This window comes from Osmerus eperlanus, chromosome 21 (assembly GCF_963692335.1).
Source record: "Osmerus eperlanus chromosome 21, fOsmEpe2.1, whole genome shotgun sequence".
Taxonomy (NCBI): Eukaryota; Metazoa; Chordata; class Actinopteri; order Osmeriformes; family Osmeridae; genus Osmerus; species Osmerus eperlanus.
Window position 1 is genome coordinate 4,845,835 of NC_085038.1, and position 19,786 is coordinate 4,865,620.

The following is a 19,786-nucleotide window of genomic DNA, read 5'->3' on the forward strand; positions in this document are numbered from 1 at the left end:
GGATAAAAGTGTCTGCTAAATTGTCATATAGTTGCTTAATTCTTGTGGAATAGATTGCTCAAGTCAGCCACCCGCAGAGAGTAATTCCTCAAATCCTGTAATATATCTCTACTTGATTCATAAAACCCTGTCTGACAAAAAACGAAATAAATCGTATTCAAAAGAGGAATTGATTTTGTAGAATGTGGATGTAGTAATGGATTTAATAGTAGTATCCCATGTTAAAGGTGGAATGATTCAAACATAGGCCTCTCCATTTCTTTATGAAAGCTGATCATTGTAAATCGTCCAACCATCATGACTCCGCCCCATCTATGTTACCATGGCAAGAAGTGCAGACGTCACCATCGAATAAACTCACTGTATATAAGTATTGGACCTTGTAACTAGAGAAAGCTTGGATGAGTGTCCGGGTGGAGTGACACGTGTGGACGAGGGCACACCCAGGAGGCAATTCAAGTTAAATACAAATAAAATAAGATAAACTGGGATTTTATTTTTTTAGTTGAATCCTCCAGAAAGCAACCAACATGGGGCGAGGAGTAAGTTAACTTTTTCTTGTTCTTAAATCATATGCGTTCACTTACGGTGAAATTGTAAAGCTCATGTGTCAGTTTAATATCAAAATACTTTTATATAACAACAACAATGGTTGTTAGAAATGACTTAGTTTAAAGTTGTTGTCCATGTTTGACATGTGCTAGCGCCGCTGCATTTTCAAATGCCTGCGATGAAGACTTCCGCAGTTTTGTTCAGGCGGCTCTGATCAGTCTTCGAAAGCGAATCTTTGCTAAAACTTTCGTTTTAGTAGGAATAAAATGATATGTTCCACAAGTTGCCATGGGAACGCCGTAGACTTAATTTTGGAAAATGACGGCACTATGAACATCTGTAAAAGATTGAATGATACAATATAATGATTCAGTGAAGCAAATAGCAATATTAGTTGTGTAAAGCTGGCCTAGTGTGTGTGAACTCGCGAGGACCGTCAGAGATACGGGAAATCTTGTGACTAGGTACAGACAACTGCGTCTGAAAACCCGCCAGATACGACTCCACCGTCAAAAGTTAGCGAATGTCTGCTACTGTACAAATAAGATTATTATTTTTTAGCACTTATTTTCAGAGTAGAGGGTCATTTTGGTGTCATAGTAATCCACGAGCTGTTGGTTTGGGGTGGCTGCACGTGAATATAATAACCTTATTGTTTATCTGGGTGGGTGCATAACAAAACAATGGGACATTAGTGAGTGCAGGGACGTTGACGGTGCATTGTCTTGATGGTGTATTAAAGCCTTATAAAGATCACCCCTTTTGAAATTCGGCATTCATTTCCAACTGTGTTGGTCCCGAGGATTTGTCTCCGTGGTAAAGTAGGACCTTTTTTAAATGTGCGCCGTTTTGGAACCATATGAGGCTGAAATTCTACGTGTCCATGGTGCTAGTCTTATCCCACATTTAAAGTTCTTAAAACCTGTAATTTCCATGTTTTTCCCCCATTTGAATTTAAATGGTAATTTATCTGGGAAGAATAATTGGTGGTCACCTGGTATGGTGATAAAATTGATTTGGGTGCACTACCTGTTGTATTGTCATTTAGTGTAGCTGTAGGGACTTCCAGGGTGGGTTTGGGAGGTCTAGTGGGCAATATCATCATGTAAAGGGCAAGCCACTCCCTGCTGTGCTGCTTCTACAATAGGCACATAGCTAAATTATGCAATCACAGCCAGTGAGGGAGAGAAAGACAGAAAGATCTAGTGGAAGATATACATGTGAGGTAGTCTCCTGCATGGCCTTTCTGTCACTCCCTCTTCTCTCCTCTGGTTAGGTCCATTATCTTCCCACATATGCCTAGACACGAGGAAAAAGGATGGTCAAACTAGCAGTAGAGCCTTCTTTAAGTCAAAGAGGGGGAGGGATAGCCTTTCTCAGGTAATATGAGGGAGTGAGAAATGCAATCAAGCACAGGGAAGGAGAGGTTGGAGGGTGGCAGAGGTAGCAAAGAAACTGAAAAGATACAGCAAGGGGAGTATTAGGGAGGGAAGGATGAGGGGCACCAGTTGCCGCATTGTAACCATTCACCAACGCGAGCACAAGGGGGTGGGGTGTATGTCTGATTCAAAAACGGATTGGATTGCGCAGGGAAGCGCTAGGCTACAGTATTCAGTAGAAAATGGTTGAAGCCACCAACTAGCTAAATCACTGAAACCTATGGCCAAATTACAGTCCTGCACAGTCAGCTAATATGCAAAAAAAAAACTTTGCCCATGGGCTTGGTCTAGTGGTGGTGGCGTTGTTGTTGTAAGGGATCAGTTTGAGGCCCCAGCTGCCCATTTCTACTTTTCAGGGGGGCAGGGTGGAAGTAAGAGGCCTTTCTATCATCTCTTCACTCATTTTGTCTTTCTCTCTGTCTCTTTCATCTCTCTCTCTCTCTTTCTCTGTGTCTGCCTTTTGCTTCTGAGGATTTAACATTCTTTCTGCCTGACAGTCACAATGTATTAGGCGGCCCTTTGGTCACAACCACCCCATCTCTGTGACAGAAAACACATCTCACCCCCACCATTCTCTCTCTCTTTCATTGCACAAACATTAGAAGAGAGAGAGAGAGAGAGAGTGTGTGTGTGTTCTGCATGTTTTTCAAGCCAGCCATGGTAAGGGAGGATGATGACGCAGTAACACACATTAGGTGTACTCCCCCTTAAAATCATTTTCTCATACAACTACAATTACCATGTTGCAAGAGCCCCTGCGTACTGTAAGCCAAACTAGGCTGTGCTTTTCACAACGTAGTGACATAGAAACTCACTCGGTTTGAAAATCTGGTCCGTCCACTACAGGACCGTCGTGCTACTGTGGTTGTGAACTTCCGCAGGACGTGGGTGGAGTTTTAAACACACTTTGTGTGAATTAATGAACTTTTTTCAGAAGAAAGAAGCAGATTGACTGTGAGCGGGGTGGGGGGGGTGGGACGGGGGGAGTAAAAGGGGAGTGAAGGAGCACGTGATCCTACCCATTCAGCATTCAGATATCCAAGAGGTGTGGTTATGTCGCCGGTAGCAACGGGGCAAAGTCCCTCGTGGGGGGACGGGGGGGGGGGACATTACGCTTGAGTGAGCAGCTTTTGTATTTGGCACACGTACAGGAACAGATCCAGGAATGGTGTCTGCAGGAATTCAACCCCAACTGTAAAATATGCAACCGCTCAACTGTCCCTTCCGACCTTATTGGATAGGTGCTGTTGTTTTTTGAGCTCTGAGAAAGAGGGAGAGAAGCCCCCGCACTGAAGGTCCGCTCTGTCGCTGCTGTTGTTGTTCTGAACAAAGTTCTTCTTTCAAACAGGTTCTCTCTTCTCTTTCAATGGAGGCTGTGCCTTCAATCTTTCGTCTCCCTTCTCTGACTTTTTGTTCAATTGTTTCTCTTTCTGTCTGACCAGTACACTCTTCTAGAACATCTAGTAGCGGTATACTATTTGTCAAACCTGTGAGAGAAAGGCCATGTAGACGCTAGCCACAGAGTGCTGTCAATGACTTGTAGACCAAGTTACTACAGTAGTCTCAGATCAGTGGGTAGTTATCTACCTGGTTAGGCAGGAGGATCTGAATAACATGTCTGTACAGTTGTAAGCCACCCTAACAATTTCAAGCCATTTCCATCATTGCTTGTGATCAAGCTAAGCGAAGTGAAAAAGGCCATTTGATGTGCAAACTGAGTCAAGTAGGGGAAAATGGTTTAGTATGCTTGAAGGCTCTGTGTGAGATTCCACACCAGTCATCCACACTTCTTTCCTGTTTGTCAAGGAGTAGCTTCCTCTTGAGTCACTAACAACACAATCTAGTTTGAAAACTTAAAAGCATTCATCCTGTCTCCCCATGTTGAGTTCACAGATCACTAAGAGAATAAGCACTGTGAGAGCTTTGTTGCTCCAGCCAGGAAGTAGTATGGATCCGTGTTTTTCAAGGGTTTCGAGCGAGACTGTTCAGTGGGCTTGTCAGCTAATGTGAAGACCACAGGGGACTGTGCCACAGCAGACTCTTCAGGGGCCCCTTGGAATTGTTGTTCCAGTCTAATGTATTTTTCCCTCCTACAGCCTATTGAGGAATTACACATTTTGGGATCACACTGAGTGCCTTCCATAAAAATCTGATTTTCTTCCTACAGCAATATATACACTTTTCCTTGCCCCCCCCCCCCCCCCCCTTACACACACACACACACACACACACACATACTACTAAATAGCTTACTTACAATAACTTGTAGTTCTCAAGTGCTACAAGCCTTGGGCTATAAGACAAGCTTTCAGAACTAAACCACCCAGCCCTGACAGCTTTGCGTGCCTGAATAATAGATGATAACTAACCACTCACTGATGTTTATCGGTTCACCCATCTTGTGGCAGTACCAGTGTCTAGGTAATTGTATAACACACACGTGTTCAGCTGTTTAACGGAGGCATTATCATCTAGGTCCTTGTCCCAACAGTAGAACTGGTTTAAAACGGATGAAGGAAAAAATAACGCAAAAGAAAAGCAATTCAGGTGGCTACAGTGATAGTGGTTTGTGGTCTTTGGATTATGAACACATCAGAACTTGCCAGTGGTCAGATCACCAGTACTTTTAAAAGTGTCAATGAGATGGGAAGAAAGTAAGCGTAGAACCCTGGCCATGCAACTGCATCTAGAACACCCAAGGTGGAAACACTGGATCTAGAAGGTGTGAAACTCTGGTCTTGTTGTCTCTCTAAAGGATGTTCTTCTGTGTGTTTGCAGGAAGGACGTGAGCAGTATGAACTGGCTGCGACATCTGAGCAGGGAAGCAAGAAGAAGGCCAAGGCCAAGAAGAAGGAAAAGGACATGGATGAGCTGAAGAAGGAAGTGGATCTGGTGAGTGGCTCTTTCTTTTTCTCTGTCTCTCTGTCTCTCTCTCTCTCTGTCTCTCTCTCTCTCTCTATCTCTATCTCTATCTCTCATTCTGTTCCAATTGTCCATTCTTGTACCAAACAATGAAGAATTATGCTTGTCACTGAATGTTTCCTTCTTTTGGTCCCGTAGGACGATCATAAACTAAACCTGGATGAGCTCAACCGCAAATACGGCACAGACCTTAGCAGGGTGAGTCACCACAGCCTATTCACTGTCTACATTCGACAGCAAGGACTGATGCACTTCAACTCACTCATTCACTTTTGCCTCGCATCATTCATTGAGTTTCCTGTGATGACAACTTTCATAAATAAACATACTCCGCTCTCTTGAGAACTCCACCTATCAAAAACAATGTTGGGTAGCCAAGGGTAGTTTCTCCTTTATAGGATGGGTTTGACTCCAGATCAGGAGGTTTCAGGTTCAAAACCCCCCTGTACATTCATTTGGATTAAAGTGTCTGAATTTAATATTGATAGTGTATTCATTTAGCAGTGTGCTGGAATTAACTGAAAATGCAAGTGTGTGTGTGTGGGGGGGTTATTGAATACAACCTGCACCTTCAGCCTCTTGAGGCCTCAGGATCTCTCCTACAGCAATATTTTGTGTAATAAAGAATACAAAAATTGCAGAACATCAGTTGATTTGAGGAAGGGGGTATAATCCTCTACTGACATCCGTGCAAACGGCCGCTTGATCATATTGAGGAGATCAAGGAGAATGGTAGATTACCGCCTCCAAACTTTGGAGCAGGGTTTAGGAGCCTTTTGAGTAATTCACCAGGCAGCTAGCAACAGTCTCAGTACCTCTCAGCCCAGATTTCACAGGATTTTCCCAGCGGAGGAAGATGGCCCTGTTTTCACCGTTTGTACGAAGTTGCCAGGCAACCGCCAGCACCTTAACTGTCTCCAGAGTCCTAGCTAACTACTTCTCGTTCCTGGTTCCTCACCTGGAGTTAACACTTAGACCCCTTTTCCACCAACGCATTTTGCATGCTAGTTCAGAGCCAGTGCTTAATCTCAAACCAGTTCTTTACATTTTGACAGCCTAAGAACCGGATAAGAACCCAAAAAACTGGTTCCAATTTAGCCCGAAAAGAGTTCTGGACTAGAAGTGAGAACCGCTTTAGTCAAGGGGGTTACTATGACAAAATTACAAATACCAACAGAAACTACCGGCATTTTAAAAAAACATAGCTAGCTGTACTAGTAGCCTACAATATGGACTTTAAAACAAAGCAGCAGTGGTCCGTGGAGGAAACAATCTTTTTCAGTTTGTAAAGCCTTCATTTGCTCCTGCTATTACATCTGATAAGTAATGCAAACATCTTGTTTCTCATCAGGGGTTAACAAGTGCCAAGGCTGCAGAGAACCTTGCCCGCGATGGCCCCAACTCCCTGACCCCACCCCCCACTACCCCTGAATGGGTCAAGTTCTGCAAGCAGATGTTTGGAGGGTTCTCCATGCTGCTGTGGACTGGTGCCATCCTCTGTTTCCTGGCCTACGGTATCCAGGCAGCCATGGAAGATGAACCAGCCAATGACAATGTAAGACTGGTGGAATAAAAAGTGAGATTCATTGAGTCCTCTTTCCTTTCCTCATTCTTAAATTTCAATGTAGCTTGAACTAAGGCTTTGTATATGCTCCAACATGTTGACAAAGAGGCAAGGAGAGAAGTTTGAAGGAATTTACTGAATAATAATATTTTCAAGTAGTATTAAAGCATAGTGGGAGTTGTGGTCATTCATGTAGTAATCGGATGCACTTTCTCCTCACAGTTGTACCTGGGTGTTGTGCTGTCTGCTGTCGTCATCATCACTGGCTGTTTCTCCTACTACCAAGAGGCTAAGAGCTCAAAGATCATGGATTCCTTCAAGAACCTGGTCCCACAGGTACAGCTTCACTCTTTTGAGAAATTAGATGGCACGTTTCCACTTTAAACTTGAAAAGATTCTGACCTGGATTTCCCCCAATGTTATAGCAAGCCTTGGTTGTCCGTGACGGTGAGAAGATGAACATCAACGCTGAGCAGGTGGTGATTGGAGATCTGGTGGAGGTGAAGGGAGGAGACAGGATCCCAGCTGATCTGCGCATCATCTCTGCCAGCGGCTGCAAGGTGGGTACTTCAAAATCCCCCTAACCCAAATGTGTCATGTGCCACCCACACCATTGTTATTCATTGCTGTTTTTAATTGTTATTGTCTCTTCCCACTCAGGTGGACAACTCGTCCCTCACTGGTGAATCTGAGCCCCAAACACGTACCCCTGACTTCTCCAATGACAACCCCTTGGAGACCAGGAACATCGCTTTCTTCTCCACCAACTGTGTTGAAGGTACGTTCGTTTTCAACTCTCTCATAGTCCTAAAGGGGGTCTGTACGCAGGGGTCTGATGTTTGTTCCATCCAACAGGAACTGCCCGCGGAATTGTCATCAACACCGGTGACCGTACGGTTATGGGTCGTATCGCCACTCTTGCCTCTGGCCTCGAGGTCGGACGTACCCCTATTTCCATTGAGATTGAGCACTTCATCCACATCATCACTGGTGTGGCCGTCTTCCTTGGGATGTCCTTCTTCGTCCTCTCCCTCATCCTTGGATACTCCTGGCTGGAGGCTGTCATCTTCCTCATTGGAATCATTGTCGCCAACGTGCCAGAGGGTCTCCTGGCAACAGTCACTGTAAGTACTGAAATTGTCTACAGAGTTTCCTTCTTCATTAAATAGCAGGTTTTCTTCAGAGTTTTTACAAACTTACTAATTTTGTCTTTCTGTTATAGGTGTGTTTGACTCTGACTGCCAAGCGTATGGCCAAGAAGAACTGCTTGGTGAAGAACCTTGAAGCTGTGGAGACCCTTGGTTCCACCTCCACCATCTGCTCCGACAAGACTGGCACCTTGACCCAGAACCGGATGACTGTGGCCCACATGTGGTTTGACAACCAGATCCATGAAGCTGACACTACTGAGAACCAGAGTGGGACCTCCTTCGACAAGAGCTCTGCCACCTGGGCTGCCCTGGCTAGAGTCGCTGGCCTCTGCAACCGTGCTGTCTTCCTGGCAGAGCAGTCCAACCTGCCTATCCTTAAGGTGAGTGCTGGGATGCCATTGTCAGAGCTTGATACATTTGTCCACATTCACAATAAGCCACCAAGTCTGTTGTGGAAAGGGAAATCGGATATAAAAGACTTAGCAATATTGATTCTTTAGTATTTTTTTATTACTGTGTGTGTGTGTGTCACTCATCTGGTCTGCTTTGTGACTAATGTCATTTAGCCGCTGTGAGGCCCTTTGGTGCCTCAGGCCTCCTGCACTCACACAGTCCCCCAGAACATAACCTCTCATTTCCCCACTCCACTAATCAGCTGTTTATTCCAAGCCTCTGATGAGCTGTAATTGTGATACGTAATTTCACCCTTGGGATAATTTTCCTCTTGTCACAGTTTGAACAAGTGTGGGTGACGCATCCATTGTTTACTTGTACACATTTTTTGGGTGGTTATTTTTTAACTCGTAGCAACGCCTGTGGAATAATTGTTATTTTACATCAGCGTCTTCTTAAGCAGGCCATCACAAATCAGATGCCCGAAGCTTCTGCACAACATGTTTGTAATGAGCATGCTGGTTGAGAGGGTTCTTGATTCTCAATGTGTGGTCCTTGTCTTACACTCCCAGAGAGATGTGGCCGGGGATGCCTCGGAGTCTGCCCTGCTGAAGTGTATCGAACTGTGCTGTGGCTCTGTCCAGGAGATGAGAGACAAGTACACTAAAATATCTGAGATCCCGTTCAACTCCACCAACAAATACCAGGTAGGTTGGTTACACCCATACTATCACTACCCACAAAACTATACCACACTAACCTCCACTAAGGCACTAACACTTGGTAAATGGTTGACTGGAAACCGACCTTTATTCAACCAAGAGTTTGTATACATAACAACAGATCATTAAGGACAAGTCTGGTATTACTGGTCCTGGTATTCAGAAATGGGTTTTGTTCTTCCCCAGCTCTCTATTCACAACAACACTGTTGAGGGTGAGACCAAGCACCTGCTAGTGATGAAGGGAGCTCCTGAGAGGATCCTGGACCGCTGCTCCACCATCTTGATCCAGGGCAAAGAGCAGCCATTGGACGATGAGATGAAAGACGCCTTCCAGAATGCCTATATGGAATTGGGTGGCCTGGGAGAGAGAGTTCTGGGTAAGGGAGTGTAATTGGTCATGTCAGATGTAATGAGACTTGAACACATGGCGTGTATAGATAACACATGGCGTGTAAAGCCGTCTATGACAGCCGTCTATGACATTGCTTCTATAAAGGACTATACAAATAACATTTGATTTGATAAAATGGTATGCTTCCTTCACCGAATATACATTTTATATCCATTTAGGTTTCTGCCATTTTCTTCTTCCTGATGACCAATTTGCTGAGGGCTTCCAGTTTGATGCAGAGGAGGTGAACTTCCCCACTGAGAACCTGTGCTTTATTGGCCTCATGTCCATGATTGATCCTCCCCGTGCAGCTGTGCCTGATGCTGTGGGCAAGTGCAGGAGTGCTGGAATTAAGGTATGATCACCCTGAACTAAAAAATAAAATGTTGTTAGTGTAGGAATTCAATGATCAGACCTATCAACTTGCCCCCTTTCATCCTTCAGGTTATCATGGTGACTGGTGATCATCCAATCACTGCTAAGGCCATCGCTAAGGGTGTGGGTATCATCTCTGAGGGCAATGAGACTGTTGAGGACATTGCTGCACGTCTTAACATTCCAGTTACTGAAGTCAACCCAAGGTAAGGGATATGTTCCTCTCCTACAATACTAGTGTAAAGGATACAAAATATTTTCTTGTGGAAAAGATGAAGGATTAGGCTCATTTTTTTTAAAGGTGATTTCATCAGTGATTGCATCACTGTTTGTCCTCTGGGCCTAGACTACAGAAGTCTGTTCCAGTCGAGCGATGTTCTGGGGAGGGAAGATGTTTTGAGGGATCAGTGATATGATTCTTCTTGGTTTTTCTCCAGGGATGCCAAAGCCTGTGTGGTCCATGGAGGTGACCTCAAGGACCTGTCTCCTGAACAGTTGGACGATATCCTGAAGTACCACACAGAGATTGTGTTCGCCAGAACATCTCCTCAACAAAAGCTGATCATAGTTGAAGGCTGCCAGCGCCAGGTAGTAATCCTCTTGTCTTTTTATGAAGTTTATATAGTGCTAGAAGGTTTAGCTGAAGGCACAGTCAAACGAAATGTCTCTCTCACCTTTTCCTTTAAATATTTTCCTGAACCTTTCGACTTCCTGATCCACAGGGTGCGATTGTAGCTGTGACAGGAGATGGTGTGAACGACTCTCCTGCCCTGAAGAAGGCTGACATTGGTGTTGCCATGGGCATTGCTGGATCAGACGTCTCCAAGCAGGCTGCTGACATGATCCTTCTGGATGACAACTTTGCCTCCATTGTGACTGGGGTAGAAGAAGGTAAGGATAGTTCAAGTCTTGGAATATAAAATGAAAGGTTTAAGATAATAATTTAGTTATTTATCTTGGCTGTTTTTCTTTCCAGGTCGTCTGATCTTCGATAACTTGAAGAAGTCCATTGCTTACACCCTGACCAGCAACATTCCAGAGATTACCCCCTTCCTTTTCTTTATTATCGCTAACATTCCATTGCCCCTGGGAACCGTCACCATCCTCTGTATTGATCTGGGAACTGACATGGTGAGCATTTGTTGTGAGAATTTTTCATGTCATCATGAGCTTCAAGAAAACACACCATGATGCTTGATCACACTTCATCCGCATGGAAATTTACTTTTTTTCATTCCTTCCCTTCTAGGTTCCTGCCATCTCCCTGGCCTACGAAGCAGCTGAGAGTGACATCATGAAGAGACAGCCCAGAAACCCCAAAACAGACAAACTGGTCAATGAGAGACTCATCAGCATAGCATACGGCCAAATCGGTAAGATGCTTTTTCAGACATCTTTACACTTTGCATCTCCATAAAGGTCTTGTAATAGTCCTGTAAAGGCTTGGCAGTGGCTAGGTGCTCCCCCCCTCCAGGGGTTCCACTCCAGTCTTGTCCCTTCTAAAAAGTCTTCTACTTCAAAGCAGGAAGGTAATTGTGCCTGCTTCTGCCATCTTAGGTATGATTCAGGCCCTAGCCGGGTTCTTCACCTACTTTGTGATCCTGGCTGAGAACGGGTTCCTACCTTCCACACTGTTGGGCATCCGTGTGAACTGGGACAACAAATTTCTCAATGACCTGGAGGACAGCTATGGCCAGCAGTGGGTCAGTACCTCCAACCTTTCTGTGATTTGCTTCAATGAGTGATATTTGCAACAAACAATGCTGGTCTGATACTATAAACACCACTAGATGATGTATTCACGGTTTTCCTCCTTATTTGCCTCAGACATACGAGCAGAGAAAGATTGTGGAGTTTACCTGCCACACAGCCTTCTTTGCCAGTATCGTGGTTGTACAGTGGGCTGATCTGATCATCTGTAAGACCAGAAGGAACTCTGTCTTCCAGCAGGGAATGAGGTTTGTGATGGAATTTGTCAATCCAACAATCAATACTAAAAGTTAGCTGTTCCTAACGGTCCACCAACCTTACAGTCACTAATTTCACATCTATGTCAACCTCAGGAACAAGATCCTGATCTTTGGCCTGTTTGAGGAGACAGCCCTGGCTGCCTTCCTGTCTTATTGCCCTGGAATGGATGTTGCCCTGAGAATGTACCCACTCAAGTAAGTAGATAACCCTGTAAAGTCTCTATTCCAAAATGTGTATATACCTTCCACCTAATATAAAGGAATACAGTAAAAGGCAATTTTCAGTCATGCATTACATTATTACATCTGGTTTGTAGTAAGGGTGGAAAAGTATTGTATTGTAGACGATGGTCTATCTTGAGAAAGACTTCTCCGCTGTTATGATCTTTTCTCTGGTCTGTTATTTTTGACTCACGTTTTTGTTTTCTTTCCCTCCACAGACCCAACTGGTGGTTCTGTGCCTTCCCCTACTCCCTCCTCATCTTCATCTACGATGAGATCCGAAAACTGATCCTGCGACGCAGTCCGGGAGGTAAGAGACAAATCCTGTTGTTTATTGCTTTTTGCCCTAAGTCGACATTATCTGCCAGATTTATCCGTTCAAACCATAAGCTGCTGGCTTTTCTACACCACCTGGGAAACCAAACCTAGCTATTTTCTAGGTCCCAAGGAGATTTTAGGACTAGGTGTACTTAGGCACTTCTAGAGTAGTATTATGTAGTGGCTGCTTTTGGTGATGCAGTGATCCGACAGGGACTCTGTTTGGGTGTGTAGTGTAATCTTTTGGAGTATTGTCACATATTTAGATAAAATGCCAAACAAGCCTGATTGTTGTTTGGTAGATTGTTGTCTTCCTTCTTACGTTCACACTGATAGTTGGCATGCTAGCTGTGGTGCACATGTGATCCCAATCTCTAAATCGTGTTTTTTGTTGTTTCAGGTTGGGTGGAGAGGGAGACCTACTACTAGAAAGCATCCAGTTTGCATCCAGTTTGCATCACTCGAGTTTTCTTGCATGGTTGGCTTGCTGCTCGGAAATTTTAACCTCCCGTAAAATTTGGATGTGTTTTTATATAGGGAATGCTTGATACTAAAACACTGAGATCGTGATGACCAAGACATTGACATTGCGTGCCTTGTTTCTGGAACAGGACCAATTTTATACTTGTTTTTAACAGTAATATGAATAAACGCTCAGTCAGGTCCCAATCTGGTTTCTTGTGCTTATTTTGAATATTACTATACAATTCTAGTGGAAAGTATTTGACAAAGTAATTTTTTAAATCAATCAGTTAAGGGTCATGTGTACTGTAGATTGCTGGTAAAGAAAAAATACACGCATGGTCACACTGTGTTCCATAAGACCCTACTTGACCTTTCAGCACCAACAAGCCTATGGAAATGCAGGCTATGGGGTGGAGCCAGACCAAACTCCTATCAGTAGCACAAGGGAAAGCCTTATCAACGAGCAGCACTTGACTGTGAGGACCCCATGGCTTGCTTTCTAGCAGTTTACACTGGAGACTGCATTCATGATACAACTGTTATAATAGTTTACATCGACAGTCCTTTCTGAATGCATGAGTGTTTTTTATAGCTATGGAATGCAAATCTATACGCCTTGAGGTTTAACAGAGCTAAATGGTATTTATCCTCCCACTGAGTAGTTTACTCCTACCACTGTCTCCAACAGTATTGCTCTGATAAGGAACAGAAGACACAATTGCATCATTCAAGTTTTACTGTAGCATAGGACTGCAAAGACAGCAGATTGTTTACCAACTTAAGGTTTTACGCCCATACTTTGAAAATGCTTGTGTGGCAGTGTGCCCACTCCCACACCACTTACATTTTTCTTATTTCAAACTCCGCTGAATCCTGAAATGGGGTCCGAAGTGTCGTTCCAAAAGTCAATGACTTATCATATCTGTATTCAAGAGTCTAGATGTCTTTGCATGACAATAGTTCAAGGTTAGTATGATACAAAGTCCTTCCTTCAAATCCTGACTCTGGCAAATCGGAAAATACCATAAGAGATGAGTGAGACAAACTTGGGTTGAACTGACTAAACCAACCTAAACCCTCAGGCTCATTAACACTACAGAATTCTATAATTTCCAATTTTTATCGACATCACATCCCAGAACACTCTGGGGATTCATAACTTTGTGACTTTTTGCTGCGAGCTTCTTACATAACATCCTCTAAGAAAGTTAAGAAATTGTTAGATGGAGGTGAGGGATACATGTTAGGGGTGTTCACTTTAGCTAACTCTAAAACCAATACTTATCCAGCATGTATGCTATGTAAGCTTTTTCTAAACATCCACTTAACTAAATTGGTTTTAGCCCGCTAAGCTTCAAACTGACATGGGCACTAGCTGAGTTAACCATTCATCATGGGAGAGTGGGCATAGTTAGCTTAGGGACCTCTCCTTATGGGCACAGCGTGGCCTCTGTGATGCAGCTGGCAGGAGAATCAAAGGCTATATAAGGGTAGGAGAATTTGAATCTTATCCACAGAGAGGCCCAGTGGCAGAGGGAACCCAAAACAGGGCAGAAGAGCCAGGAGAGGAGGAGGGGGAGGAGGTTATGGGTGGAGGGGGGTGGGGTTATGGGTGACAAGGGTATCTAATGGGCTGCTTGTCAAAGACACATTAAGACCTTGGAGTTCCCCCATTACAGGAGGAGAACACTCTCAAATCAAAAAAGGTTCTTCTCTGATAATGGTATCATGATTGGGGATGAAGCAGACAATGCATCTGTCCTAAATCAGATAGCATAAAGGTATGGTGTTTTTTTTTTAATGATAGCTGGGTTAACAGAATTGTTAATACTGGTTGTGTCCATCTTTCTTACCCTGTGTCACTGTCATAGTAAACTTCCTTTGCTGTGAAATACCTTATGAGTTCAGTCACAGTAATCGCTACCCGTCACCAGCTATAATTTATCACCAGTGTTTTTTTACATACGAAATCCGGGAAAATGGCCTGTATATTTCAAATCATTAAACAAATCTGACATGCAGAAACCCCTGTAGATGATGTACAGTGTACTCAGGTGAGAGGGTGAGGATTAGCCCTAAATCTGGAGGATTAGACAGGGATCATGTCATGAAAAGACAGGATGTTATTCACAGGAGATAACTGTTCCAGTCCTGTCGGCTCTCTGAGCTCTGTTTAAGTCAAGTCATTTATTAAGCTGGGCAGAAGCAGGAGATATGTGTTGACAACATTCCCATCCAGTGTGTAGTCCACTCTCCAGAGTTAGGGCCCATTGCCTTTGGCTCAACTGGTCAGCGACTAAGGGAGTTAAAGACCTGTGATCCTCTGTGATGTCGCTTTGGATGTGGCAAGCCAGTTAATTCAGGGTTCTCTCCCTCCCTCTGCTTTGTGTTATGATATACAGTACTCTATGTACACACAGGTTCTACTGGAGCTGGGGTTTATTCGAATCAGCCTGTCTGATCAGAAAAACTCCCCATCCATCCTGGTACCACGCAGCAGGAGGGCCCTGGAGGAAACAACAACCCGCTCATGAAGCAACACAAGAACACACAGGCAGCTGATCACATCTCCAGACCCTCTTAACGTGGATGGATGGGATGGAGTGATGTGGGGGGGTATAAAGCGGAAGGAAGGAATGAAAGAGAGTGTAAAAGAAGTGTGGAGAAGGATGCCAGACAAAAATGCTGTAGGGTTGTTTTATTTCCTGGTGCAGGCTTGGAGAGATGATTAAATTAATGCCAGCTTTGCAACTTGCTGTTGTCGCTAATTACCTGGCCTGCGCAGCCTATTTGAATTTCAAATTTCCTAATCAAGAGAGAGAGATTCATTTGAAACAGATTGGATATTGAGCGCATGGATAATATATACTAACCCTACTTGCTGCTCTTTCTACTTGGCAACTTGCAAATACACATCAGCTGTGTATGAGAGTCTGGAGAGACACTTGGTGGGATACATGGGAAGGAGTTGTTCACTTCAGCTATACAGACGTCATGGTCTTTGGCCCACACATATTCCTCTCTGCCTGCCAAATCTTTGTCAACCACGCCACTGCCCAACCTGGCCCCAAAAAGGTCTATGGTTGGTTGGTTGGCTGTCTTCTTTCTGAGCATAGCACAGCTTGCTGGTACTGGCATGGGGCACCGTGGCAGAGGGAGCTGCGTTGAAACAATGGCAACCTTGTTGAGTGTCGGACAAAGGCGGTTTGGGGGGAAACTGGTTCATTTTTCCAGAACTGAGGAGCTGTTTATCAAAGCGATGGGGGTCTCTCTTTTTTTCTCTGTTCCCCTGAGCTTTTGTGAGCCTCTAGCTTGGAGGCCCTTCCAGTGACTAGCAATGAGGAGACCCCAAACAGCACCAAAGCCGCTGTGAAACTCCCCTCAAAAAAGTACACCTAATTAGCATCCCCTCAAGTCCCATTGGGTGGCAGTCAGTTCCTGTAAGGGATTTGAAAATAGACTGAATCTCACCAAAAGTTTCAACATACACATGGCATTGTTCAGAGCCTCAAACAAAAGGCCTCTACCAAATGCAACTGGGATGTTTCAAACAATTGGAATAAAGAGCTTTTAAGAGATTTTTGGCTTTTAAAAGAGCTTTGTGAATACAGAAAGCATTTGGTCTTTCTTCAGGAAAGGTTTGTTTTTGCTACAGGGGAAGGACAAGGTGTTTGTTGCTGGCAGAGGGCGTAAGTGCAGATTTCTGGTGCTCAGGTTTCTGCGAATGGTCTGTTGACTTCCTGGTAGTGGCTAACTGATTAGATTGTACTATGGGAGATGAAATGAGATTTCAGGGAGCATTTTCTAGATATTGCCACCAGCAACCAGGTCCAACAGATGTGCCAATAAGGATGCAGTGCTAGAGACCACAGCGAAGTTTAGACGTTATTGATGATACATTAGGAGCATGGAAGGCAAAAGAGAAACAGGATTTGCCTTTATTACAAATATTTTTTTTTCATAAACAGTGACCAATGTAACATTAACATAAAAAATAACAAAACTATACCCAACAATGAAGGTCCACACCCACACACATAAAGTATTAAGGTGGCCATGTCATGTGGTAGGAGAAAGATGGATCACTGCCTTTGAATTTAGTCAGAGTCAGTGGGGCAGACAACACCCAGGTAAATCCCTGTGGGGCACACACACACCCACACACAAACGTGCGCACACAAACACACACTCTGACACACAACAAGCACGCTCACACACACACACGAGCACAAACACAGGGCTTATTTGGATGAAGGATACGTGGAGGGAGGGGGGTCACGCCTCACAAGCGTAACATTGGAGTCAGACGATCAGCCGTGTTCTAATTATGACAGGCTGAAAACCCCAGGTTCCCATGCTCAGCACACTCCTTAATTTCTGTGTCTCACCCACCGTTAGATAACGAGTGTGCGTACTACATTCAACTTACAGTAACGTAGAATGTGCAAAAACACTGTATAGGAGGACCTTGCAACTGTGTATAAAACAGGAGCAGAACATTTGGAAGGTAATATTTTAATTCTCCACGAAAATGGTTTGTGGAGGTAGACATGATCCAGACTGGAGGAGAGAGCAGCTGCCTCTCCAGGCGCAATATTAGTGCCAGGAACAAGAGCCAGTTCTCAGATCCTGCATCCCCTCCTGTGTGTGTGTGTGTGTGTGTGTGTGCGCATGTTTCCATTGCCTTAATAACCCTCCAGGAGCAGCTGCAGCAGCCTCGCCACCAGGCAGTGAAGCTGAAATCAGGTTTGAGAGACAGACGATACATCCTCACATATGCTCTTCAGAGTCTTGGAGATGACAGCACCGTCGAGGACAGAGCTCATTCCAATCCAGAGCTTTTCTTTCAACTGGCGTTTGGTAATTATCACCAAGGCCATCTGTTTCCAAGCATATGACAAGGCGTGTCGATTTTCCGAGCCAGCGATGGGAGATTGTTGCAAAAAAAACAAAACAGTTTGACAGATATGAAGAAAGAGAGAGTGATAGTGAGAGAAAGAGAGAGAGAGAGAGGACAGATGACATATAGAGAGATTGATAAGGAGGTTCATGAAAAAAAGAAGAGAGTTGTGGTTTGTGTCTTTATGTTGGCACGTGTGTTTGTCTGTGTGCATGTCTTGTGTGTATGTGTGAATGTGTGTGTGTGAGGGGTGGGGGTAGGAGGTTGGGAAAGAAAGCTATTTTTAGCTCTATTGCCTCAGCTACCCTATCAGCCTCACCTTTCTTAGTATGCTTACATGTGAGGAGCCAACAATGAAACACACACTTCAGCTATTTCCCATACACACACTCACGCATGCACACACACACAAAAATGCACACACAATGTACAGTATATGTGGTTGGAATATTTATCCATACATTCAAATCCATCCAAAATGAATTAAGAATGGAGTTATTAAAAGGCTATGCAAACTGCAGCCTCTGTGAATTTGTGTTTGCAGCAATGTGGGTCTCCACGGTAGAGATATTAAGACACTGGCTCCCAGTCATGAGGCTACAAACAGTACTTTGTGTCCCAAAGTGATGAATAATAAATGATGCAGGAGCGAGGAGGCTGTCATTAATAAGAGCGACAACACAAACAGAGTAGGGAGGAGATGGAGGATGGAGAGAAGGGTGAAACCAACTGATATACAGGGGGAGGGGGAAGAGGGATTCAGAGAAAGACACAGTAGAGGGGGTGGAGAATAAGAGAAAAGGAAAGATGGAGTAGGACTAGTAAAAAAGGAGGGAAGGAAAAGGGCTGAAACCATTGATGCAAAAAATTATTAAAAGTCATTTAGGACAGGAACACTTGATGTTGATTGTATTTCTTAATGATACTTTCCCTAATGCTTACCAGCATTAGTTGATCTCGATTAGCTTTTTTCCCATTAACAATTCTGCAACATAAAATAACAGTAATGAAGGAATGCATTAACCCCTCCTTTTCTCTCCCTCTCTTTATCCATATTTCTCTCATCCCATTCCTCGTCCTCTCTCTCTCTCGATCTCTTTATCTGTCTTTCATCCTCTCCTTCCTCTCTCTCCATCTTTCTCTCTTCTCCTTCTTGATCTTTCTCCAGCTCTCTCTCCCCTCCCTCTTTCCAGTATTCCAATTATCACTCCTAGTTTCTCTTCCTCTGTCTTTCACCTGTTCTGTGGGTGGCATCCATGTCTATGTGTTTTAGCTGTTAGCAATCTGAGCCCTGCATCTGATAACCTAGACTAGGAGATATGTCAAGTTTTTGAGTCTGTTTTAGGACAGAACAGGTTTGAACACATGAGGACATTTTCTAATCAATCACCACCATGATGTGAAATGGTCCATGGCTGCAGTCCTATCTACCGTCTAGCTGTAAGCTCATGGGGAGAGCTGTGTGATGTGTTAAGTCTGTTTCACACGTTCTATGTTTCAGGCACCACTCCCTGCAGCCTGAGTCTTGTCACAGATGTTCCTGACAGGTCGTGCAACACTGGAACAGTGAGAGAAAGGTGTCAAGAAGAGAAATACATTTTCTCCTTCAGTGTCTAGAACAACTTATTTCTATTTAAACTTTCCTAAATTTGTGATGCCTTCGTGTTTGTCGAAATGTTGACATGATTCTGGAATGTTCCCTGATTTCTATAACATACATTTCAATCCCTTATTTTCTTGGTTCCACTGTAAATTGTACTCCAGATATAAACAATGATATCCCCTTGGTTTCTGTTTTATTGCATTGAGAGTTTGTCGCAGTGCAGTGTGTTTATTTTTTAATTTTTTCATTCTCCAATAAAAACATCACTTTCAATTGCCACCCCATCTGTCTCCAAACTATCGTTATTGCAGTTGTTTGCTAGTTTTATTATAGTTTTATTTTATTCAGTTTTATTATAGGTTTATTGACCCATCTTGAGTCTGTGGAATTTCCCAGTGGTGCTGACACTGTAATATAACTGTGATATGTTCAGTTTAAAAAAATGGATGTGGGAAGAATTGAAAGCGCTTCACCTATAAAATGGATTACATTTCTTATAAGACCCTGAGGTTTGGGTTGATACACAATAAATACTACTGTTTGACTGTGTGCATGAGAGAGAAAGAGTGACAGAGAGAGAAGGAGAGAAGATGATAGAAAGAGACAAGGAGAGAATGCAAAACTTTTTTTGCATTGAATAATGCCAAATTAAGCAGCCACCCTCTTGTTTCTCGTTCATGTGAAGAACTGAAATGGTGCAGTGCCAGTCAGATGGAAATTGTGTTTGGGTCCTGTCCTGTAGTTGAATACTGTAGACCAACAAGGTCTACGCTCCGTATGGCATATCAACACTGTTT

At 43.8% G+C, this 19,786-nt stretch overlaps 1 protein-coding gene across 1 annotated transcript; it reads left to right on the top strand.

Annotated features, from left to right (window-relative positions):
• The first annotated feature begins 381 nt into the window (after positions 1-381).
• Positions 382-12,690, top strand: LOC134007115 (sodium/potassium-transporting ATPase subunit alpha-1). Its single transcript, XM_062446283.1, has 22 exons — positions 382-542; positions 4,770-4,883; positions 5,052-5,111; positions 6,265-6,468; positions 6,700-6,813; positions 6,903-7,037; positions 7,138-7,255; positions 7,333-7,601; positions 7,700-8,008; positions 8,594-8,728; positions 8,930-9,122; positions 9,316-9,491; positions 9,581-9,717; positions 9,949-10,099; positions 10,234-10,402; positions 10,488-10,642; positions 10,761-10,884; positions 11,069-11,214; positions 11,339-11,469; positions 11,575-11,676; positions 11,922-12,013; positions 12,422-12,690. The coding sequence occupies exons 1-22, from the start codon at positions 531-533 to the stop codon at positions 12,448-12,450; spliced, it is 3,075 nt and encodes a 1,024-aa protein (XP_062302267.1). The 5' UTR covers positions 382-530; the 3' UTR covers positions 12,451-12,690.
• The last annotated feature ends 7,096 nt before the right edge of the window (positions 12,691-19,786 follow it).

Coding starts and splice junctions, on each gene's coding strand:
- LOC134007115 (XM_062446283.1), top strand. Junction 4,884..5,051: donor TGAAGAAGGAAGTGGATCTG/GTGAGTGGCTCT, acceptor TTGGTCCCGTAG/GACGATCATAAACTAAACCT. Junction 9,718..9,948: donor GTTACTGAAGTCAACCCAAG/GTAAGGGATATG, acceptor GTTTTTCTCCAG/GGATGCCAAAGCCTGTGTGG.